Consider the following 26,097-nt stretch of genomic DNA (forward strand, 5'->3'; position numbering starts at 1 on the left):
GCTTTCTCTCCCAATCCTTCAACTTCATAGCCCTCTCCTGGACACTCTCCAGTAACTTAATATCTTTATTATCCTGTGGCTCCCAGATCTGCACACAGCGCTCCAGGTGAGGCCGCACCAGCGCAGAGCAGAGCAGGACAATCACTTCTCTCGCCCGGCTGGCCATGCTGTGCTGGATGCGCCCAGGACACGGTTGCCCTCTTGGCTGCCAGAACACACTGTTGGCTCATGTTCAACTTGTTGTCGACCAGAACCCCCAGATCCTTCTCCTCAGACCTGCTTCCCAGTATCTTGTCCCCCAGCCTGTATGTACAGCCAGGGTTGCCGTGTTGCAGGTGCAAAATCCGGCACTTGCCCTTGTTGGACTTTCTTTTTATTTTTCTTTTTTTTTTTTTTTTTTTTTTTTTTTTCCTCTTCTGCTTGTATTCAGTACTGATTTTGATTTTCTGATGGAGAGTGAGCACTGAGTTAGCAAGTTCTTGGAAATATGTGTCATTACCCCATGGTCTACTTCCTGAGCAGCAGCTGTTAGCCTGGAGCCCATAATTTTGCGTGTGAAGTTAGGTTTAAATTTTAGGAATCTAAAAATAAAAGCTTTCAGAAATCTAAGTAGCCTATATCATCCTTTATCAACATGGTTATTGATGAAACCAAAAAAACAAGGACTGAGTATGCACATAACTCAAAGGCTCGTCTTCTGCTGTCAAGATGACATTTCATAATGTCACTAATGAGGACTAGCTGAGGCATTTGTTTGTTTCCCCAAAAACGATGTGAATTAGAGGGGATATATTTAGGAGACACTTTGGGAGAACAGATCATGAGCATTTTCCTTGATGCTATTTACAGACAATGTTGAAATGAGGTCTTGGCATTGCAGTTTAGACAAAGAATTGAAAAATGAGATGGCGTCAGGCATGGGCTTACACTTAGGGCCTGAGTTCCTTTTATGCAGAGAACAGATCACATGTTTTGTTTGTTAAAATAGGGGGGAAAAAAGCAAAACTTTTTGTAGTTGGAAAAAAAAATGCTGTAAATTGAATATACTTTATAGCATGCTGAGGAGCCACTACATGAAATGTGTCCTGTGACCCAGGTAACTTTATTTCAACTCTGTGACATCTCAAAGGTATATTTTTCTGCAATTCATAACTAAAATATTTAAGCAAAATGTGTCAGGTAATATATAACATAAGCTTAAAATATTTATGATTTCATTTTCTGCTCGATCAAGAAGAGTGAGGGATATTCCAATTTTGGGGTTATTTCCTGTGAGGAAGGATTTTATTTCTCAAAGCGTAGGGAAGTTGTTAGTGTTCAAAGTACAAAACGTTGTGGACATGTGTCCATCTGATCTGTGTGACACTACGATGACTGCTGAACATTAGGATTCAGTATTTTGTTTCACATATAGTTAACTTTGGATTGCTTAGGGTCTGATATCTCTCATATATTTCCCAGACTTAGAAACACACATGCAGACCAGTAACAGGGGCTACTCTGGCAAGAAGCAGCAAACATTACATCTCATCATAAATTAATGGAGTGGAAAATTAATGCTTTGTTGAACATAAGGCCACTATAAATGAAGCATGAAATATGAATGAAGGCTGCTTTACTGTAGTAAAAGTGAAATGCTTGATTCTTATAAGAGGGAAATATTAGAGATTGATAGATACCTCTAGGCAATTTTACTTTCAAGTAGAGATGTATAGTAGCATTTGAAAAAAAAAAGTATTTTATAGCTATAAAAACATTTCTACCCTATAATCTGTGAAAAACATTTTAAATGCACTATGTAGACCACCTGCCTGATTGCATCCTGAAAATATGAAGAATCAATTTTACATATTAATTTTAATATATGAATGCAGGTTCTGTAATTATTTTCTGGTAAAGAACCAGATATATTACAGGAGAAGTATTTTTTCTTTCTCCTTGTAAAATCTTCTTTAGTGAATTTTGCAAGTAATAAAAAAGACCTGATTGCAAATTACGTTACACATTATAATACAAGATGTCTTATGAAGATAATATAATAAGTTTTAGATTTTGTCCAAACATTACTATCTAAGTGTGAAATCTATTTACCTTCCTTTCTCATGCAGCAGGTAAGGAAGAAGAAATTACTGTTTCCTTGTTAGAAGAAATAACCTTTATTAATTCTGCCTTTGAGTTCTGCAAAACTGATTTGCCATACTTTATTCACTGGAAGCCAGTACAACTATTCACCTTTCTTCTTTCCAGGCTTTTTCCAGCATTTGCTGTGGTCGGCTGTCAACGTTGCAATTAAGGACTTTTTTTGTACCTGGGTGTCCTCAGTGCTGCCCATTTCAGGAAGTAGTTTACCCATATTTCAGGCATAACTTCATATATTTAGTCTTGTATAATTCCTATACATTTTTGGAAATCTAACAAAATTAATGTGGCAAAGTACTCATTTTGGGTTCATACCTAAATTAACCTTACCTTATTTTCCTGTTCTCACTAAATGACTGAAGAATCTTTGTTTTACTCTGTTTCATCTTCAAGAGTGCTTCCTCTGCTTCTTGAAATCTAACATATCATTCTGTGCTCGTCAATCCTTTTATCCAATTTTGTAGGCTTCCTACTCTTTCTATGGTTCTTGAAGCTGCAATTCATCCAACCTCTTGTAAAATTCTTTCCTCTTACCTATGATAATGGAGTTGTTATTATTCTAGCACCTTTGACTGGAATGTATTCTTGTTCTCTTCTGTGCTGTATGAAGAGTAGAAACTATCCTGAAAAATGGGACAGATTTGGGAATTCCCAAATATTTTTCTCCTACCTCATCTTGCATCCTTCTGCAGAATGCAGTGGTGGGGTAAAAGAGACTGTTTTTAGTGAAGCATACAGTCTAAGGGTAAAAGTTTATTCCTAGCAGGTGGGAGATATTGTTTGAACCTCATTAGTCTCAGAAGTAAAAAGAACCCAAATATCTGCAAAACTGATTTAACCAGGTGGTGGTTTTATAAAAATAGCCCCTAGTATCCTCAGCATATTGACTGCCAGTACATCTTTTTCCTAATTACAGAAAATTGAAGAAATACTCTTAAATACATTATATTTTTGCATACATATAATTACAGAAAAGAAGAGTCTCATGCCCACTACTTTATTTAGTTTATTTGGACTGAACATTGGTCACAAGTTCAGTCCTGTGAGATGCAAATGAATCCCTTTGTTTTATGAAACTTGACCTTCATTTGTTATGGAAAGCATATTTCTTCAAGTATTAAAAACTGTGTGTTTGGAGCTGTTAGGAAAAAAGCAGACAATAGGACATTGTTGCTTCTAAATTGATGTTGTGTCTGCACTGAGGTTACTCTGTTCAGTCCTGGTTCTCCACTCTTCAGTCCCCCTCTCTGCCTTAAACACAGAACTAGAGAGGCTGCACAAGACATAATAACAATCAAAGGCATGAAAATTCTTCCATATGAGGAAGAACCAGGTACACTCTTCAGCCTGAAAAATAAATGAATGGGAAAGATGGGAAGAGGTCTGTAAAATGAAAAGCTGCAGAGAGAAGATGAATAGAGGGTGATTGTAGACTCTCTCCTATGGTGTAAGAATGAGAGAGCGTGTACTTAACCTAGCAAGTGGTTGGTTCAAAGCAAAATATGATGGCTTCACATGTATTATGTTATTGTAATTTGCAATATTGCCTATAAATTTCAGGCGCAATGGCTTGTTTAGTTCATTGTGCAGGTAACTTTTTGTCTATATAATTAATAGCAGCATGTAGGAAAAAAGATTTGTGGATGCTAGACAGTCATGGCACCATTATAAATAGTAATTTTAATAATACTGCTCTTAATGTATGATCATATGTAAATATGTAATATTTCTATGTTCCTTTATATATATACACAATATATGTTGCTTATAATGCTATTTAATTTATTAGTGAATTATTAGTATACCTATTACAAGATATAACATCCATTTATTTGTAATGTGATTATTAACAGAATATTAATAAAACAATATTGTTACCTAAGCTGCCTGCTCCTCACATGCTAGTTCATTTCATTGCTATTCCTCCTTTTTCAGTTTTTTAGTAATTTTTTATGTGATTGATTTTTAACTAAAGAAGTATTCTTATGAGCTACATTCTTAAAGAAACATGTTCTTCTCTAGAGGATTAACTTACCTGGATATACACTTTTTTTGTAACAATGAAGCCCGTAGACAGTTCCTTCAGAATTAATCATTGGTTGGGTATTTTTGTTGTGTGCTAGTACTACTGACGTTTTGTGGTTTATTTACCCAGTGTAGAATGCTATTACAGTTTTGACTCATTGGGTTGCTTTTGAAGGTTGTCAGGGAGCGTTACATGGTACGAAACACAGCTTTTTGGAGTAGACTGCACTTGTACTGAGAGGTTCCCACTGGTTTTTCTTATCCTGGTGTGACTGAAGGTTTTAGTCTCTTCAGGTTTTAAGTCTGGGATTTAAATGGGATGTTTTTCATGTTGGTCAGATTGAGACTTTCCAAGACTGGTAACAGAGCTTTTGTAGTTAAGGGCAAGTTAATTCACTTTGCACAGACTTTACAGCATAATGATATTTGACATCAGGATTGTTGAATTTTATTGATTGCGAAGGCAGTAGTATGGTTAATGAAGCCTATTACTGGCAGGTTGCATACCACATTAATGGAACCTTATCCAAAGAAGTGTGATTTATAGAATTGTGAAGGCAATACCAACTGTTGTTCAGAAAGTACAAACTGTACTGTTTCTGCTTGCTCTTTAGCAAATAATAGGAGGGCAGCCTTTGTGAAGCTCCAGAGATTCTGGCTTATGGGGCAACACTACTTGTTATGCATGACCAACTAACTTCACCTGTGCACAAAACCCAAAACGTGATACTCATTTTCTTCAGTTCTTTGCATCATGCTATAAACTGGATTTTTTTTTTTCTCCCTGGTGTGCAGGTGAGATCTTGTTGTTGAGTCCAATTCTAACTCTCTCTAGAGCGGTAATTCATCTTTCAGCAATACATACCGTATGTCTAAACCAAAAATACAAAATTTGATTGTTCTATATTTAGCTAAGTGCTAACTGCATGTATTTATACTCAGAGAAAAAAAAACAAAACAAAACACAACACAACAGATTTCTGTTTTGTATTTAACTGCAAAGATGTAAACATTGTGAGTATAGACTTGTACTTTTGTTAAATGTACTTTACTCCCTGAAGTGCAATAAAAGAAATTTTCATTCTGAAGGATACATAAACTCCGAATTTGTAAATAAGTATTGTTCTGCTCAATAAACTGGCAACTATCCATGGAGATTCAAGTTAAGGAAACTGCTCTGAGCTTTATTTTGCCCTTTTTCCTTAACAGCCTGTTTAGTGTTGACCTGTTTAATTTACAGACACGTATATACCTATGAACTTGTTTCCATATATCCATATATGTAATAGATTTTTAATGTTTGAGATGTCTGGAAGAATTGATTAATTTTTGTGTTTTATCTTCTGTTCTTTAGAGTACTCGAGTAGCTTTAGACCATCTGGAGTCTGTTCCTGAGAAACTGAGCCTGTTAGAAGATTTAAAGGATATTGGAGTGAGAAAGAATTTATTTGACTCTTTCAGTAGTTCTAAAATATTTTGGTTAATTAATGTATGGATAAATTGGTTAATCAGATATTTAAAATCATATATGTACATATTATGTAGAGAAAAACATACTGAATTTTTTTTCATGTTTATACAGATTTTTTTAAATTTATTGATTTATCCCTAATAAGTAGCACTGCTGAGGTGCTCCATAATGTAAGAAAACATTGCTAACTGGGCATAATAGATTAAGTCCTGTTTACTGCTTCAGAATATTTGTATTGAGTGGCAAATTCTGTTATTGCTTGTTAAAAATGAAAATTTTGTAATGAAATAAATTATGCAGTTATTTCAATATTTAAAGTAATGAGTGGAAATGGGTGACCTTTACAGATTGTTGTTGTTGTTGTTTTGACATAATGCAAATAATTGCCACTTATTTTCCCAGTATCACTGTAAAATCAAGATGTATGTGTTTGAATATAATGGGACATATTGACAGTAGTGATGGAATACTGTCAAGAGTGATAAGCGTCAAATTAGATATTAAGTGGCTATCAACAAATGCATAATGTTGTGCATTTTATTTGCTATGTAGAATTACTCATACTGAGATAGTCATAAAAAATGCTTGTTTGGAACATTTTTTATTTTAAGTGTTCTTGCACGAGGTGATGTGTTAAAAATTGTACACTATTTTATTGCTATCATCCACAGAGGTAGGAACACAAATGCTGATTGAAATGTTTGGGGGTTTTTAAGGAAAATATTGCTGAAATGTATAGTCTTAATTTCACATTCCAGGTATCCCCAGAAGAGCTTTTTACTTTCAGAGAGGTTGACATTTGCCTTCTGTTTCCAATGGTTTCACACTGCTAAAGAAAAAATTCTGTTCTCAGGCAAAGCAGAAGCTTGAATGTGGGGATTCTTCAGTCTCCTTCACACTTGCACTCTCTTGCTTAACATTACTACAAAATGACATTGTAATTTTCTGGTTTGCTGTAGTTATCACTTAGCCAACATTCCTGAGATTGGAACCCAAATATTTTGGTTTAATTTGAGCTCTGTCCTTCTCTCTGATGAAGTTTTTTAAAGACTGTTTTCTTAAGCTAAGTCTCTGCCAACAACTGTGTATTGTTTAAGTTATAATTTTTCCATTTATTATTCAATAGAGCTAATCTTTATACCTTACCTGTGAGAATGACGCCAGTTCGGAGTTTCATTAATTCTTCTATTTGAAAATAATACACTTATTTTTTTTGTACAATAGCATATTTTACTCTGAAGTGGTAGGCATGAATGAAGTATTTCAAGGCCATCCATTGCTTTCCACTGGTAGTCCTTCCCTCAGTGTTTTCATAAGAAGAGAGAAAGAAAGAAAAAGTAAATCTTTGGTAACACCTCAAAAGTTGTGTGGTAGTTGTACAAGAAGTCATTCACCAATTAAGGATGAGGCTGTTCACATTTTAACCTATTTTCATCTTAATGTTACTTTTCTGTACAGAATGTTATGCTTTCATGTGGCCCCTGCACTCCAACCTCTGAAAGTTAGTAATCAATTCACTCTTACTGTATTGAAAATCCTTCCTGATACATGTGTTTATAGTATCCAGCCAACATTTATTAACAGCTTTTCACATTTCAAAATAATTTAGATCTTTCAATGCATTTCTAGGAGTCCCATTGCCGAAGGGAGATAATTGAGGAAAGGTATGCAAAGTATAAAGAAATAGTGAGTTCTCTAAAGCAACAACTGGAAGATTCAAAACAGAGAGCCCCAAAATTCAAGGTATGTGTGTGTATTCCACTTCTGTTTCTCTATTACTTTTAATCAGCAATGTAAGCTTATTTGATGTATATTAACTCCCAGTACAAACACAGACTAGAATCACACAGGAATGTTTCTGTTTTAGGTAGCTACCATGACAGATATAAAACTTGATGACAGAAATGTTGTCTTCACTGTAAAATGCCATGGATATTTTAAAAAAAATCTTTAAGATGTTGCAGAAAAATGTCTTACTGTATCTTGCTACTCTCAAGCGCTTACCTGCTTTGTCAAATTGCTGTCTGCAGCAATTTTTTGACTGATTTGTTCAATTTTGCTTTGTCCTTTCATGGAAAAGATAAATATAGAACCTGTTTCCTCCATTAAGGGATGATTAATTTGTAGATCATGTATAGTGATTTTTCAGTGGTTGATCTTTACGTCTTTACAAAAGATACACTTCATACATAAACGAGATCCAGGCACACAGAGGGGAAGTAATTTGCTAGAGGTCTCTCAGGGCTAAGCATGATTTCCTGACTCCCTGCAGTACAAATCCAGGGCTCTTGTTTAGAAACATTTACCTGTAATGATTTCACCTTTCCAGCTGTTAACACACTTTCTTTCTCTTCATATTGGCTTGTTCATTGTCATATCACTTCTCACTGCATGACAGAATGGTAGCAGCTTCCTTTAGCAGAACCACAATTTCTTATGGATGCTGTTGAAATAAGTGATCAGCACTGAAGAGCCATGCTAGTGTTTCTGGTGCTTAGCACAATCAAATCAAGATTCACTTGCAATGAATCTTACTAGTGTGTCTAAGCAGTCAAGCTCAAAATCTAGGATCGCTCACTATATATCAAAGTACTGTTTGTGTTCCCCACCTCCTCCATAGCAGTCTTCCTTCTGTAAAATGAGGACATACTTACCTGTAAGTCTTTTAAAAAATGGAAAAGGTAAAATAAATACAGATTATTTTATCTTAGTAAGTTGCTGTTATAAGAAGAAGGTATTAAGCTACTTGAAAAAGCCATGTTGCTCTTCTGTAAGAAAGAACTGAAAGGAAGAAACAGGTCAGATTCACTTTTGGTCTGTTGATAATGATAATCTTCAATTTCTTTAATTTCTGTTGCCTTCACATAAGAGTTACTAATTCAGTAGCCATTGAAATTTGGAAAACATTGAAAAAGTAAGTGGAATGTAATCAGCTGACAGTAGGGTATAATATTGTACTCAGCTGACTGAGCTTACTGAGCTTGCATGATTTGAACTGTCTATTCAGAATCCAGTATAAAGCTGATTCTAGCTCTATTTTCCTCTTTCTTTAGACAACAAGGAACATTTAATGGCTTCCATTTAGTCAGGCCTAATTGGGTTTTTGCATGACATACTGTACTGTCTGCTGTCACGGCTGTTACGAATAGAACAAAATGTTCAAAACCAAGTAACAGGCAGTTGCTAATCTGATTTCAGTGATCAGGCTAGCTTAGTCTAAAAAAACCCCTTTTTAATGCTTGCCTTTCTTACCCTCCCTTGGAACTAACTCAAATGATCTATTTTGTTTTTCTTTTATTTTACTGTTTCTCAATCGGGAGTCTCTAAAATCGATTGGTTGAAAGAGCGAAGAGCGTAGGCTTGAGGATATCAAAGTTAATTCTTTCTAATAGTTTTGTCTCATGCTCTGAACACAATGTAATATTACTGCAATACAAAGTAGACAGGTATTTGGTAGATGATAAGAAAATGCATGTTTAAAAAAAACGGGAGTTCTTGTATAATTTTTACATTGACAATTTGAGATAAAACGACTTGTGTAATTAATCTTTCTCTTCTATTATGATCTGCTTTCTAGCCTTTCTTGTACTATACTTCTTTAAACATTATCTAATCCTGTGCCCTAGTCTCTTTTCATTTTAAGAAGCAAAAATGAAACCAAAGTCAAATGTTACTCTAAAAGCAATTTCCTTCCTTCCTTCCCTCCTTCCCTCCTTCGTTCCTTCGTTCCTTCGTTCCTTCCTTCCTTCCTCCCTCCCTCCCTTATTTCATTTGTCCCTACTCAATCTTTTCACTATTCTGTAGTCTTGTCAGACGACTGTAAAATATGTGTTGCTTAGAAGCCCAGAAAAATCAAAATTGCTATTTGTATGTGCTAAAATGTAAGATTTCCAGAAATAAAGGAGGCCAGTGGCTGGCAGAATACTATCAAGTACAACAACAGTGATTTTTCTGTTAAGAAAGGGCTAAGTAATAGTAGATAAAGAAGAAACTGGGGAAAAAGAAGGTAAATATAATGTATAAAAATAAAATAAATAACAGAGAATACAAACTGAAGCAAAAACAAAGGAGAAAGTTAGAAAACAAAAGGCAAATATGATAGGTAAATGCAAATATTTTAGGACAGTTTCCCTGCCACGAACAACTGACCATCTAGTCAAGCACAGCATGCATGAGGAAAGGTATTTTATGTAAGTTAAAATTTCTGTGAAGAGAAAGCCATTGTGCATTGTAGATGCTGGTAGAAGCACCTTACTTGTTTGAAAGATCTCTTCTAAGATAAAATTTCTGGAAGCAGAATGAAAAGACAAAACCTTTTTTTATTCTTTAAAAGTTGCTATTGTGCTATGTACCCTTAAGGTATTAAGCCTCTCATCAGCACATAAGGGGATTAATATGTATAATTCCCATTAGTCTTAATAGGAGTAAATCCTTCTTCAGTGACAGGACAAAAGCTCATTCTGTCTCTAAATTAATATTGAATTTTATTTTGTTTTCTTTTAGTTTTCAAATCTTAGTATCAGCATGAATTATAAATCACAAGATGTTTTAACAAAATTCCCTGAGGCACTTTATGATAAGAGTTCAGTAGCAAAACTGAGTATTTTCATGAACCGATGAATTTGTGCATTATCTCTTCTCATTTCAAGAAACTGAGTAATTTGGATACCAAGCCAAGCTTCTTATCTTATTTTGGAAGGTATTGCCACTGGGGACTACTTGCAGCAGTGCTAATACAGATTTACAGAGATTTTTGTTTAAATGACCTTTTTGAAGATGATTTTTTTTAAAGCTTATATACCAAATGACTTTACTCACCAAAAAGCTATACTGTATGCGTCTCACAGTAAATAGCAGCATTGTACTTCAGGCTTTATTTAATCATTTAACAGAAAATATGGAAAAGCAACTAAAAGTATTTTGATATGAGAAATCAAAGAAGTTTGAGTTTCCTCAGTGGCAGGGAAAATTGATTTAATTTTTATTACTACTTACTTGTGGAACTTCAGTGAATTGATGTGGACCATTCATTGACGAGGAATTAATCATCCACTGATGTCTGTCCTGCCGCTATGCTTCTCCCTGAACCGTGGATATGATATAGACAGGAAAATAGAGCATTTTTGCAACTTTCTGTAGTGACAAAAACTTGCAGTGCTCCCAGTGCTTTTCTCAAGGCAAAGCAGTTTTTTCCAAAGATTTTGTAGTGATGAAGTGGGCATGAAATTCACAAGCAAATTAATTTGAACCTAACTGCAGTACTTAGAATTCTGGGAATTCAAATCAGTATTTTCCAGCATGTGTGAAATCACAGCATATACCTGTATGTTCGCTAGTGTATGTTTTTTGTTAAAGTTTACAACTTCTTGATATTAACAGAGAAAAATTATTTCTATGTGGCTGCCATAGGACGTGAAAATGGATGCTGAAATTTCTGATATAGAAGTGGCTGCTCCCTCTTCCAGTTGGCGAACTCAAAACAGCTTTTTGTCCAGCTCACTGCTCTCAGATTCAGGTTGTAAGTATTGTTTCACAGGAAAAAAAAAAATCCACAAGTAATGTATTCTCCTCTTGTAAAGCTGTCTTACTTGAGAGAGTGAGATATTCTACTTTTCAACAAAAAATGCTAGAGCCATCTTAAGAGTCCTCCTGTGTTTTATAATAGCTTTAGATGCCCCTTTTTTTCTTTCTTCCTTAACTGGGAAATACAATATATTCTCTTTGTCATCCAAACATATGTCAAAAAAAAAAGAAGGTTGCATTTGGATTCTGAATCTCTGCATGAAGAATCATACCTGTGTAAGCTGTATATCTTTTCAAGGGCCAAAGAGACACCCTCAGCTTTCATTTGTACCAATTGGTCTTATGCTTTTGTGCCAGTGGAAGCTGAATTCACTAATTTTGCTTCTGCTTCAATAGTTGTTTTTAACTATTCTTTCTGTCTTCTAGTGCATATACAGCTTGTGGTCATGAAAAGTTATGGGATCTCTGATACAGCTAGTAACTGCTCAGTAGGAGAGGACATATTAGATCTTTATCTGGTACAAGCACACCTTTACAGGAGTGTCAGAATACTTTTCTTCAGAATGGCATCACCTTCCATTTCTTTTCAATACAGCCAGTTTGTGTGCTGGGAATCTATTCACTAAGTTGCATTTTATGTAATGGAAAGTCCAATTTCAGGCTTCATTGTACTTTCAGACCTTTGCATCTTAGAATGAGTACTGCAGTGCATTACTGCTCATCTCCAGTAAGTCCTGACTTGATCTGATGAGGTTAAAGATGATTGGTTTCTTTTCCTTTCAAAATCTGCCATTTGTGATTAGTATCTTTTTGCAGAGCATACTGAAAAACCAATAGTGGGAACAAAGCGTAAGAGTAAATACCTCCATCTCATCTGTACTTTGGGAACAGTTTGCCCTGACTCAGATGTTTTTTCCATGTTCCCTGGCCTCATTTCCGTCAAAGCCTTGCAAGGCCAAGTACAGCCCAGCCTGGTTGGGGTACAGAAAAGAAATAACCCATACCTTGCAGGCATGTTGGACTAGTTGTATTCCAGCAATTTCTTCCAACCTCAGCAACTCTGTGATCCCACTGCAAAAACTCACTGAAATTTAAATGTTCAGCATAAATGTTCCTAAAGTATTACAATATCTTTATATTGCTTAACCTGAATGGAACTTGCTAGGACTTTAGTTACTTTAGTACTTTTAATCAATTTTAGACAGTTGTCAGAGAAATAGGATCCATTTGATCATACCATCTGTCTTTAATTTTTCCTATAATAACTTATGAACAATACAGCAAATTTCAGTTAAAACTGTCAGAATTGAGTTCTCAAAGACAAGTAAGTTATTACAGATTTCATGAAAATCAGCAGTTGCTTTAGAAGAAAGACCCAATTAGTTACCACAACAGAAGAAAAGTTCCACCCTGTGCTCAAATACATCTTCTATTTGATCTGCTGGCTATATAGGCAGTACCTTGTGTATTGGCCAGCTCATATGTAGAACTTAAAAACAGCTACAGCTTTCTCTATTCCACTTAGGGGAGGAAGGTGTTACAAAATGTATGGAGAAACTGCAGGTGTTGCAAGTAGGGTACACTTAGGTGGGAACGTGGTGTGGGAAGTGGCACTCTTGGGTAAGTGCAATAGGTAAGAGTAGAGATGCAGGACGCAAGTTAATGATGAAGCAGGTTTGCTCAAGGAACACATTACTGACTAAGAGGTAAAGTGAATAAATTTGATTCTTTAGTCTTTTATTCTTCCTTAAACCCCTTGGCATAGCAAAGACATTTTGCAAAGAGTATGCCCCTGCAAACACTCTTTAAGGGTTATAGGACAAAATAAAACAAGTGAAAGGAATAGAGAAGAATACATCTGTGAACATTACATATATAACACAAGTAAAAACAGGCCAAGAAATTGAGTAGGCTGCAGTTTAATCTTGGAGTTTTACATGGTACAGATGCAATTTCAATATCTGCTTTCAGTTTCTGTTTTTGAGGTCCTCACATATTAGAGCAAATTTCAGTCACCTTCTTGCCATATTTTTCTAATGTGTGGCTAAATGAGGCAATTAAGGAATAGTGATGTTAGAAAAGTAGATTTTTTTTTTTTTTTAAAGACTGATTAGTATATGGAATAAAGGAAATAAAGGAAAGAGCAAAGAGCATTGAATTTGATGGAATAAGTACCGGTGACTTAAAAATGCTTAAAGTGATCAACCTTGCAAATGAGTGACATAATGTTGGTGGTTTGCGGTTTTGAAACTGAAGCACGATTGTATTGCTGTTTGGATAAAACATGGATTATCTTTCACAGGGGCCTTCCTGACACAGGAAACTATTATTATTGGGAACAGGAAGGTTGCTTTAGGAAAAACATTGAAGTGTATGTAGTCATGTCATTATTATTACTTTGCTTAAATATTATTATCTTTCAAGATTTAAAAGTAATCACAATTAACCACATCATTTTTTATAGCATTAGTGGGACTTAATGTTAGGGTAGGAGCCTGGTAGTAGGATTAAACCTTTGTCTTTTCTATTTCAGTAGTTTACTCTGAATAGTGGTGGTAAATATGAATCATTCTCTCATACTCCTTATGAAAAGATGCTCATATCAAACTATATCCTCTTAAGGTTGCAGTCCTTGGTACGCATTCTTTGCAAAGACATAAACTAAATGAGCCCTTGAAAGGGATCTTTTCTAATATTTCTATTGTGAGGGAGGAAAGAGGTGAACAACAGGTCCAGTAGAGTTGCAGGGGATGACCTCAGTACCAATCTGATGAACCAGTTCTGGATAATTATTCTCTGATTCAACAGTTTTTACCAGCACTAGGCTTTCTGGAGTTCAAAAAGTGGTGAACGAAAGACAATAGTGATTCAATGTTGATAAATATAAAATATTTGGAGTCTTCAGCATTTGATGAAGACTGCTTTTGAAACCGTGTTGAGGGCATGACTGAGGGATCATTTCTTTTTTCTTGCTTAAAACTTTTAGGAAGGTATTTTCCACATTTTAAATTAAGCTGATTTTCATATTTAATATTTTCCAAATCCTAGAATTGTGCTGAGACTGTTGTGAGTTTTATTCTTTTGCACAGATGGTAAAGAGCTATTTAAAAAAAATATTTTTTTAAAAGGCAAAAAGTAAGAAAACAGTGAATGCATTTTACCTTCTCCTATTTGTTTTTAAGTGAAAGGAACTGGATACAAAGATATTCAGAGTTTTAGTTTCTTACTTGTATTCTATAAAATTCTGTTTAAACAGAGAAGTAAGCATAGAGCATTTTTTCTATCCGTGTGTTTATTTCACTCTGATAGAATGAAGATGGTGTTCTTAATTTCTCACTTTGCTGATTCTTTTCTCCTAAGAGTTAATGCTATTATATGTTCTTTATGCTTAATAAGTACGAGAGTAAGTCAGGTGCCCATTGAAGACACCTGATATTATTTTCGATGTCTTAGAGTATGCTTCTAGCTGTCATTCTGGAAGGCAGAGGTTTCCCATAAGTCCCATCATCTTTCGCAGCCCATTGTGGATGTCTCTGATACCTTATGGCACTAAAGTATTTGAATTACTTCACAGACTTTGGCTAGTGCCTGTATGTTTTACCTTTACGCTGAATCTGATCTCCATCTGTCAAATGTGTCTTTTGAAGTTGTTGCTATAGTTCTTGAGGACAGTAACAATTCTGCAGTGGTATTAACATTAAGGAGCTTTTCTTGTAATTGCCAGTGAGTGGCAAATGATAAAATTGGCTACCTCAGTCACGTTAGTCTCATAAACACCATGAACTTTTAATTCCAGTAATTATATTAATTAATTATAATTTAAGACTTTGACAGCAAAGCATAATTTGAGTTCTTTTGCTCCCAGACCTCCTGTAGCTTTTAATAAATCTACCTAAAAAAGTCATCACCTGTTTTCTGTGACTAATTTGTCTCCTTATTGCTTCAGAAACAGAAGAGTGAACTTTTTATTTACCTTTTGGAACAGTTTCCAAGCCTTTGTGATTTCATGTTTCCCTACTCCATCTCTCTTAAATTCAGGAAACCTTACAAATTATAGAGTCAGTAAGTAGTACTAGAAGATTCCTTCCCAATTTGGATCTCTTATGAGTTGTAGAGAGCACCAGGGAGGAGAGCAGACATATTTGATAGAATTTAATTTACCTGTGTGGGGGATCCTGGGATTTAAGTTTAAAATTTATTAAAGAAAGAGGGGTAAAAAGTATAAAAAAATAAATAGGGAAACAGCAATCTGCTTCCATATATATTTAGTAAAAAGTTGCCAATGCAGCAGGCAGTTAAAAGGAAAAGTAATTAACATGAACGTTCAGTTTTATGTCTAATCTTCACGTTTCTGGTATAATTTCTACAGTTATAACAGCTTTTCCATTACAAACTACTTTAAAGATCCTGTGGGAATGAGCTTTTATTTCTATACCCATTTTCTTAGAAAGGAAGAGGTTTAACTGAGAAAATAATTTATACAAGGAAGCATTCATTAGACATGGTTTGCAGTCTGTATTATTATCAGACCAAAACAGCTGGTTTAAGAAGTCACCACTAGTTGTTATCTAAAGAATAATCTCCAGAAATTGTTTTCATGGCCATTTTATTTTTCTTGGATTTTATATTAGAAAGGTCCCTAGAGTTACACAAGTTTTGCATTAGCTTTGTGAATTGAGTCCTGCCTTTCCCTTTGTACAGTTCATCACTGCAAGGTTTTAATCTGGATGTTTTCCCAGAAGCCACATGGCTTTCAGGCTTTCTGTTGTTGTTGAGAATTTATGTCCCAAGGCTTCATAAGCTGTGACTTGATGGAAAAGACAATAGCCACCATTTTTCCCAACTTCTGTAGCTGGGACCGCAGTCTTCTGTGACCCTTTTGCTCTGGTGCTCCACAACTCTCATGTGTCAACATGATATATAGTAGGAATGATATAATGCTTAGATAAAACCAGATTGTCCTGAATGCTGTTTTTATTGTCATAACAATTAACTCCTTCAGTGTATGCTAATGTCTGTCTTTATCCTTCTATGCATACTTTTTCATAAGTTCTTAAGACAATTTATATTGACATTTATAAATAAGTAAGTTAATTAAAAGTAAGAAGACATTGTAACATCCTAATCCTGTGGGACATCATTCTATAAAAAAACCTTCCAAGGCTGCTCAAGGATAAGAACTTGTCAGGATTGGAAACTTGACATCATCGTTTTGAAAAATGCAAATTTATTTAGTTTAGCAATGAATTTTCATTTTGGTTTTTCACCTTACTTTCAATACTGGCCACAGGACATACTGATGAAAGAGCATGAAGTGGCATTGTTTTGGACCAATACTGAAAACTTTATGCTGAAAAATCATAACTCACTGTTTTACTAATATCCTGAACACAGTGATTCAATTCTCCTTCTGAAGATGAAAACGTATCACTCCTTGTAATTAAACTGTGAAGACTTGCTCCCTGTTAAATAACCTTTGGTTACATACTGCTGCAGTTTCACTGGACTATTAAAAATGACACTGTGAGTATTTATTAGAAACAGTCAGGAAGGGTGACTTTTCTTACATGCTTATGATATAAAGAAGGCCATTAGAAGAAGGGTATGTTGTGTGACTTGATATCTACTTTCTTCCCCTTAATTTCTGCCTTTTGTTAAATATTTTCTAGATGTTTGGTTATTTGGATTATTTTCCTCCAGCACTTTATCATAAGATCTTCTGTCAACTCATATTGTCTAGTTTTTGATGCAATATAATGTGTTTAGAAATAATCATTATATCTTCATCCTGTGGCAAAGGTACATACAGAGTATGGCATTCTATGAACACCTGTTCAGTGTTGCTTGTTGACTTTAGTCCATGCTCTCGGTAAAGATATTCCTTCAGGAATTTTCTGAGTAGTTTGTTTTGTCTTAAACAAAAATACTGGGAAATTAAATGGAAATGTTAATGGAATTATCTATTTTTTTTAATGCAGTATACTCTTCTTCTGTATAAGAAAGATCTTGGCCATGCCTGTATTATACAGAATTAAAATCTGTTTCTCTAGAAAAATAAGTCCGTTTCTCTATCCATAACATTATGAATATTGAATATTTATTAATACCATATTACTTACTGTGTAAATTATGTTGTATAATCAAATATATGTTTCATATAAACATTGTTAGTAATTCAGCAAAATGTATGTGTTTCTCTGAAAGCATTTAATTACTTTTTTGTCTGATTTCTTTCTAGCACTTACGAAAAGAATGGTTCCTTTTGATACAAGTGCCACCAAGGAAGATTCCATTAATGTTGCTGGCAGTGACATGAAGCTGCAAACAGAAAAAGGGAAGCAGTAGTACATTTTGCAAAAACACACCAGCTTTCTCTGTGGTAAATTCCATTCTGCTCTTCTTTGGTTTTGAACAGTAGTGATTCCATCTGCTATAAGAGTGATGCACCCTTAGTGATTCAGCTCTTGCCAAACACTTACATGAAAGAGCACCAAAAGTGACTCTAATGAACACTTGTGATAAGTTATGGAACTTGTACATCAAAGGTTTTCTGGGATTATGCTATTCTATTGCATTTGTTTCTGCAGTCCTCCTAATCTAAATTTGTTGTATTCTGGAAATATTATAAAATGAAAGACCTATGATATTAATCTTGCTATGAGCTTATTCACCTCTGCACAGAAATTGTTTTGATGTTTGTTTTTTTTATAATATTTAATAACATTATTGATAATGAAAAAATATTCAGAAATGCCCTTTGTCCTAATATTTATTGTGAGATCCATTGTACAGTGCTGTGCAGACACATTTATGATTTTAGGTTCTTCAGTTTGCAACAATCATTTAAGAAAGAAGTGATAAATATTAAAACCAAATTTCCTCAAAATTAGTGGGAATTTGTATCATGATTTCAGGTTCAGCATATATCTGTTGTCAGCTATTTAGAATTATTCTTCTGACCAGAACAGTTTTATCAGGTGACCTCTGGTAAGGCACTAAACAGCACTTGAATCCCACCCATCTGCATTAAGCATGTTGACGAGCATTGCTATGTGGCTGTGAAAAGTTCAATAGGAGGGTTTAATGATCATTTCTTTATTCTGTTTTCTTCTCTTTTAGAAGAGACATCATATAGATTTTTAAATGATATGGAAATACAGTATTGCACAGTTGCATTTGTTTGGATATCTCTATTCTAAACAAAGTGGATACAATTCTGTGTCACTGTGCTTTCAAACAGCACATCACGGCAGAATTTTCTGATATCAAAAGAAATGAAAGTGTTTCTGGTAGTCTTCATTTTACTCCCCTCTCTAGCGCTTCTGATTTCATCACTACAAATGTGCCTGGAAGATTATGCCAAATCTATCAGCATACTGCAGCAACATGAACACCATTGAAACAATTTTGTTTTGTAGGCTTCTTACATATTTAGGAAACCTGATTCTCCTCCAAAACACTGTGTTGTCTTAGCACTGTAGGTGTCTGAGACAGAATTTGCAGGTCACTATGTGCTACCTGAAAACAGGACCTTTCTTTTTTTTTTTTGTATTTTAATTAATATTCTGAAGACGTGTTCTGCAGCCCCAGGGGCTTCTCTGGACAGTGCACTTACTTGACAATGCTGTTGTATTCAGTCTGTTTCAAACAGAACTTCCTGCTGAGAACATAAAAATCGGACAAGGAAATAAGAAAAAAAAGAATTAATTTTCCTTTCATTTTCTATACACTTAAATTACTTAATTTTTTAAAAAAACTCTAGTTTGGTTTAAAAAGTTTTTGTTACCTGTTGTTTGTGTAGAGTGCTGTGCATTGTAGTGCTGGCATTGGCTTTTTGCAGACTTCTGGCACATCCGCTCATTCAGAAGGTCAAGAAAGCAAAACACGCACATCCGTCTTCTTCTGATCTCAAAAGCAATGACAGGGTCAAGACAAAACCAGAAACAAATAAACTTCTACTGTGGAAAAGGCAGGCCAAATAGAAGCCTGTTTGTGTCATAGTCTGTAAAAAATGTGGATTTCATGAAGCAGTGTTTAGCTCAAGCCACAGTTACCATAAAGTAAACTCACTTAAAGTGTATTAAACATTTGTAATTTTTTTTTTTTTTTAATTACATCAGAGTGCAGCTGGAAATACAGTGTTTAAAATATTTTAGCTGGTTTGGTGAAACATTAACAAATTGCAAAATAAAATGTCATCAGCTTGCAGGCTTTATGGTACCTACAAGTTATGGCTAAAACATAGAAAGATCATTTTTAATTATATTATAAAACAATAAATTGTGCTCTCAAAACACCTCATGTTGTAATGAGGTCTGATGCATGAATTGCTGATGGATAAATGTATGCCCAGCCCACTTTACTGAAGCTGAAACAATTTTTAAGGTAAAGCGCCTGTTGGGAATTGAATGAGGCTTTAAGAGTCTCAACTGAGAAGTGATGCACAGAAAAATGTCTTCTCTTTTTCCTAAGGAATTTGTAAAACTTTGGATATTGATTGGTCTTTATACATATTTTCCTAACTTGTAACTAAGAAATTTGAAGTATGTTTCCTTAAGATAGTATCACTGGTGCTTTATAGTGTTAGAAAAATAAGGATAAGCAGCTTGAATTCCCTCATTATTACATTAAGTATTAAGCACAATGAAGGACAGAAATGACTATTAGGTGCATAATTTTCACTTTAAGACTAAGTATGCTCAGTGCTTAGTATATTTGCCTTTGGCCGTGTGGCTGGTTTTTCAGCAGAGTTTATATCCTTTTTAAAAATTTTCTAAAGGGCTGGGGAAACAGAAGGGAAGAAGTCAAACCACTATTAAAAAAAAAAAAAAGAGGAATTTTCAATGAGTAGGCTTGTGGACTCCAAAGCCAGGAAATTCTTTTTTAAATTTACCCTCTTGGCAAGGCAGTCCAGATAACATGTAATATTTGTCTCTCTTCCACCTTTGATAGAGGTTCATATTACAAAGGCTAAAGTTCCATTCATGACATTATGTGAAACTGTCCCTTTGTGGTTTAAGAAATAATATTTTTTCCATACTGGCCTGAAATAATATTCCTCTGACCAGTTTCAGTTTTTAAAGTAGAAAAACAGATAATTTTTTCATCAAACATTTTGTATATTTCAGATTTTTAAAATTGCTGTCCCTTCTGGTAATCAGGTTATTTTTATCCTTTAACCCTTTAATGACCTATTTGTCCATTCCTGCCCAAAGCAGTAGTTTTCAAAATCAAAAATGTGGTATCACACTTAAAAATGGTGATTTGTTTCTTTGTTCTGTTCAGCATTTGGTAAATCAGGCAACTTTGTATGTATATGCTAAGTACACAAAGATTTAAAAAGCTAGTATCGGGCAGCCATTTTTTTTTTAATACTGTCCTGAAATATAATGGTTCAATATTGTCCTTTCAGCATCAAATAATTGTCACTTGAATAACCTTTCTATTTTATACCCATTGGTTACTTAATGTTTTATACAGTCTTTAGAGTACTTATTTTTAATTTTGAGATGGTATTTACTAAATATTCAAAATAATTTATTTTTATTATGTAATTATGCAATCCTAAGAAGAAACATCAAATTAAAAATGAAACTTAGTCCAGGATAAAAAAATAAAATTTCACAGTGTAAAATAAAGCAATATTCCTACATTTACTTATTAAATTTTTGATGGAAGCCAGTCTTCATTGATGATAAAAGTGCTCCTTGGATATCCAGACCACAGCCACATTCTTACTAGCTAACCTACCAAAGAAAATAAAGATATTGAAAATTCCTCAGAACAAAGAAAATACTATTCTAAAATCCACTTTTAAGCTGAGGAATCTGCCTATCAGTTCATCTCTGACTTACAAGGCATAGTCTCTGCACTGTGTAGCACTGAATGGATTTTTCATGAATGAAAATGCCACTGTTACTCTGAAAGTAAATGATTAGGAATTTTTTGTGACTCAGATACCATTTTTATGGCTAAAAATGAGTGGTATGAAACCTGAATACATTCTCATGTGTACAACAGGCAGAAGAATTTATTCATAAGCTTATCTGGGAGTGCTTGTTACAGGAGAATTTTACCATGGCTCTGTAAAGCTCTTCATGTTCAAAGTGTGTTAGTAATATATTTATCTCTCTCCAAACCCTGTCTTCACCTCACAGATGTAACTGATACTGAAGCTCATGTGAGCTGCAGGACAATATCTGGGGATGCAGCCTTGTCAAAAATGGATGTGCAGGAGGACATCACACAAATTCTTGTGGTTTTGATCTAATTGTAGAATTTGGAAGCAGAGGTAGAGGAAAACTAGTAGTAGAAGGAGTGGAAAGCAGCTCATGATTAATTAAAATGTCAGGACACTTTTATTCTTGATGCCCTAGTTTAAAGACTACTTTAGAGCTAGTATTTACATCAAAATAAATGTGATCCTTAAATAAGATTCCATCTTGGATAAATTATTTTTTTACATACTAAAATACTTTCTACTCTAGCACAGCTCATCTCAACCTTTTGTTGTAAACATGTTTGGCTGTTGTATGAACTGTTTTGCTTTTCTATGTAAAGAATTAAATTAGATTTTAAATCTGAAGAAAAAATTAGTGCTGTATATAGAAGTACAGCAGAGCAGAATCTGATAACATCAGTCTTTCAAAAATCTGTAAACTAATACTTTTGGGAATGTTGACAACAAAAATGAAAGAGATTGCTGTGGTTAAAATACAGCAATGTCCAGCATTTGTCATTTGTGCTGACAACAATAGCTCTTATGTTTCTATAGCTAAAGTTGCATATCTGCCATTTATCAGGCTGTGTGAATGGGATTTTGTTTTATTTGCCTTAAGAGTGGCAAAAATGTCATGGGTCTTGAGAAAATACATGTTTGTTTTTAATTTCTAGTTATTTAAGTACCTACTTGGCACTATTTGGAACTAAATATCTTTTGAACTTGATTGCTAACATGTTTTCATTGAAGTAGTACATTTAAATACAGGAACTGCATAAAGACATCTCTTTTAGGGTAATCCTGCTGTCTTTATTTAGGAACATGGCTTCCTAATAGGTATTTTTCTTGAACAGGTACAGCCTGAGTTGTCTATTATTTTTATCTGTTTTCAGACCAGAATTGTTCTGATCTTAGACTGCTTTTCTTATCTGCTATCCACAGCGCACTAATATGTTAAAAGACATACCATCATGCCTTCACTTACCCCTTATCGATGATTTTGGTAGTTGATATGCCCAGGGAATTATATTAATTATGAAAACAGTTGTTTCTTAGAATCTTGTTTACTGAAATAAAACCTACTTCATAAACTAACACCAGGTCACATGCTGCCTAATTTTAAAGATTATCCCACAGGCATAGGTAAATGTGTCTTTCTACATTTGTCTAGATTTTCTAAATGCTACCATTCATTCTACTTAGTTTGTAGTGCAAAATAGTAAAGGATAGACATTGCTGCAATAACCCAGAAATATTATTGATTCTAGACAGAAAAAGAGGCTACAACTAATTTAGATCTGCCTAAGTGCTTAGTCTAGAACTTAAAAAAACTTCTATTGCAAAGTATATTTCTTCAGTGTATCAATATCAAATTTCCCTCAGTAAAAACACTTGCTGATGTCTAACATTTTTCTGATACTGAAATTTGCTCAAAATAATCACACAGTATCATTCTGCAAATGTGGATTTCTGTGTCACTCACATTGTTAAACAAGCGTTGAACTGGGGAGCTGGCCTCATTTGTGTTCTGCCATTAGGCTTTTAGAATCATAGAATCATTTCATTTGGAAGAGACCCTCAAGATCATCGGGTCTAACCATAACCTAGCTCTAGCACTAACCCATGTCCCTAAGAACCTCGTCTAAATGCCTTTTAAACACTGTCAGGGATGGTGACTCCACCACTTCCCTGGGCAGCCTGTTCCAATGCTTCACAACCCTCTCTGTGAAAAATTTTTCTTAATATCGAATCTGAACCTTCCTTGAGGCAACTTGAGGCCATTTCATCTTGTCCTATCACTTGCTACTTGGGAGAAGAGACCAACACCCTCCATGCTACAACCTCCTTTCAGGTAGTTGTAGGCAGCGATAAGGTTTCCCCTCAGCCTCCTTTTCTCCAGGCTAAACAGCCCCTGCTCCCTCAACAGCTCCTCATAAGACTTGTGCTCCAAACCCCCTCACAGAAACCACCAGTCACTCAGTTTTGCACTTAGTGTGGGAAACAATGGAGATAAACTGTGTTTTACTGCTGGCTAAAAGAACAGTGTGCTTCTCTGACATAAGCTATTTTGTGTATGGAGCTCAATGTGTGCACCATTTTTAATGAAGCTTCACTGCTGGTTGCAGCACTGACATGTTTTCATCCAAACAGCTGCAACCATGAAGACAGCTGGCAGACTTTTTGTTATATGTTTTGACTGACTTTGTCAGTCCGTCAGAAACCATGGAGTTGTTTCGTTTTCACTGGAGAGGCCTCCAGTGCAGTCATAAAGCTGGAAAAGCCACAAATCTTAGTGTGAACTACATCAGCAGTGAGGCTCACTAGCCATGGAGTGTCAATCTGTTAGCATGTGTTCCATCGATTGATTTGAGGCCTGTAAATTAACAAAAGACTAATCAACAACTTTTTAAAAAGTGGGATATATTATTCTTATTTGGTAGACAAAAAATCTTTGTGAAAATAGAAAACTCATGTATCAAAGTCAAGCAATGCTTTATTTTTCCAGAATGTAAGTAATTTCTTAAACTTCACTAAGTTATAGGTTTTATCAATCTCATTTCATATCATCTCTTATTGTGAGAGTTTTGCTTGCCTTGATTTAGACTTAATTATGTTCTATATTTTGGGAAATTCTGTTATGTGCACTGTGCTCTGAATATTAGACTCAAAATAATTTCATATGCAATAGCTGATATGCTAGATATGGAGTGTTGACTGGTACAATGTTTCTTAACAAATATATCAGATATTCAAATTTCAGCCTTGGTATTACATTATCAGAAGGAAGTGACAAATAGATAAATATTTAGAGTGCAGGTAAGAGTGTCCATTCAGTGTATTACTGTGATATTGAAGGTGAATCACCTGAGGCTGAAATTTCTATATTTGCTTATTAGCAAATGGTGATTTTTTTTTTTTCCTTGGAGAGTGCGAGAAAAAAAATGTTAGTGTCACTTCAGTGCTGGAACATGTTTTGTCATTTTATGCTGCCAATTTCTCTTTAATTTGACGATATAGCATTCATCCCTGAGGTCAACTGGTCAGAGCAGCAAATCTTGAAGTACAAGGGGGTTTCAGGAGGTTTCTCCTTTCAGGAGATTCACGGGGAACCACGTGGGAGCAGCGTGACCCAGCAGCTCTCGTGAAAGTGGTGTGGGTATTGCCAGGGTAACGGTGATCACAACCCATTCCCAGCCTTGAAAAAGCCTCAGGAAGGGCAGCGACACGTCCCACCATGCGCTGGGAGGTGAGACCAGCGTGTGAGGCTGTGAGTACCACCCACACTGTGCTGCAGCAGCGGGTGCGGTAGCTCGTGCAGCAGGGTGCAGAGGCTGTCCCTCCTTGCTCCGTAGACCATCTCACCTATTGGCAGTCTCCCAGACTGCAGCTGACCATGGTCTCCTACAGACAGAGAGCTTGCCCAAAAATACTGTGTTGACCCAGATGGAGGACCTGCCCCAATCTGTGGCTGTTCAGGTCTCTGGCTGCAGGGTGTGCCAGAGGCTGCTGCTGCTGAGGAAGACAGGCAGCATTCCACCTGCGTGAGGTGTGAGCAGGTGGGAGATCTGCTCAGCATGGTTGTGGAACTTAAGGAGGAGGTTGAGAGACTGAGGACCATCAGGGAGTGTGACAAGGAGGTTGACTGGTGGATTAACTCCCTGGTGGTCTGGCCAGAAAAGTGCAAGGGACATAGACCCCAAAAGGTGATGGACCCCCCACCCTGTCAGGCAGAAGGAGAGACCTGAGACAGCTCCTGCCCTGTCGCTGTTGGGCAGAGGTAGGAGACCAAAAAGAAGAGGAGGGTTGGAAGCAAGTCCCAGTTTGTCATAGCAGGCAACCCCCCTCCCTACCTGCTTTGCTTCCCCAGGTGGCCCTGCAAAATAGGTTTGAGGCCCTGGATCTTGAGGGAGAGGTAGGTGAGGATGTGATGCAAGGCCTGTCTATGAGGTCACAAAGGAAGAGGCAGTTGACACCACACCTCAAAACTGCCTCTCATAAGAAAGAAAAGTAATTGTAGTAGGTGATTCCCTTCTGAGAGGAACAGAGGGCCCAATATGCAGAGTTGATCCTCATCATAGGTAAGTGTGGAGCCTACCTGGAGCCCGGATCAGGGATATCACCAGGGCACTCCCCAGCCTGGTGCACTCGACAGACTGCTACCCGCTGCTGATCTTCCAGACAGATGGGGAGGAAGATGCATCCCGTAGTCTGAGGGCAATGAAGAAAGACTTCAGGGCCTTGGGACGGTTGGTGAAAGAGTCTGGGACACAAGTTATTTTCTCTTCCCTCTTTCCATTTTTGGGTGATGATGTGGCATGGAATAGAAGAATCCAGTCCATAAATGCTTGGCTACGAGACTGACACTGCAGGCAGGGCTTTGGGTTCTTTGATAATGGCTGGTTCTATAAGACTCCAGTCCGGACAGTGATACGTTGGAAAGGTTTATCTCACAGGAGCAAAAGAATGCTGGGACAGGAATTAGCAGGGCTCACTTGGAGAGCTCTAAACTAGATTCAAAGGGGTGTGGGATTGTAATTGGGCTTGTACCAGTGAGGCAACACTCTAGTTTTGATGAGGACCGGGAGGTCTCCCACCCCCTACGGTGAAATTGGTGTGCTCAGCTTGCTCTCTGAAATGCCTGCACACCCATGCATGCAGCATGGGGCATAAGCAGAAGGAGTTAGAAACCTGTGTTTGGTCATGAGATTATGATCTGATG

At 35.9% G+C, this 26,097-nt stretch overlaps 1 protein-coding gene across 1 annotated transcript in view; it reads left to right on the forward strand.

The window, feature by feature from the left end:
• The window catches only part of CEP128 (centrosomal protein 128), a gene marked incomplete at its 3' end in the record, with an annotated part of 122,417 nt that extends 104,914 nt beyond the window's left edge, over window positions 1-17,503 (forward strand). The window contains exons 21-24 of the mRNA XM_080344806.1: window positions 5,519-5,596; window positions 7,265-7,378; window positions 11,045-11,153; window positions 17,397-17,503. Of these exons, the coding sequence (XP_080200932.1) occupies window positions 5,519-5,596; window positions 7,265-7,378; window positions 11,045-11,153; window positions 17,397-17,503 (408 nt within the window). The remainder of the gene's footprint in view (window positions 1-5,518; window positions 5,597-7,264; window positions 7,379-11,044; window positions 11,154-17,396) is intronic.
• Between the last annotated feature and the right edge of the window lie 8,594 nt (window positions 17,504-26,097).

This window comes from Nesoenas mayeri (assembly GCF_963082525.1).
Source record: "Nesoenas mayeri genome assembly, chromosome: 5".
Lineage (NCBI taxonomy): Eukaryota > Metazoa > Chordata > Aves > Columbiformes > Columbidae > Nesoenas > Nesoenas mayeri.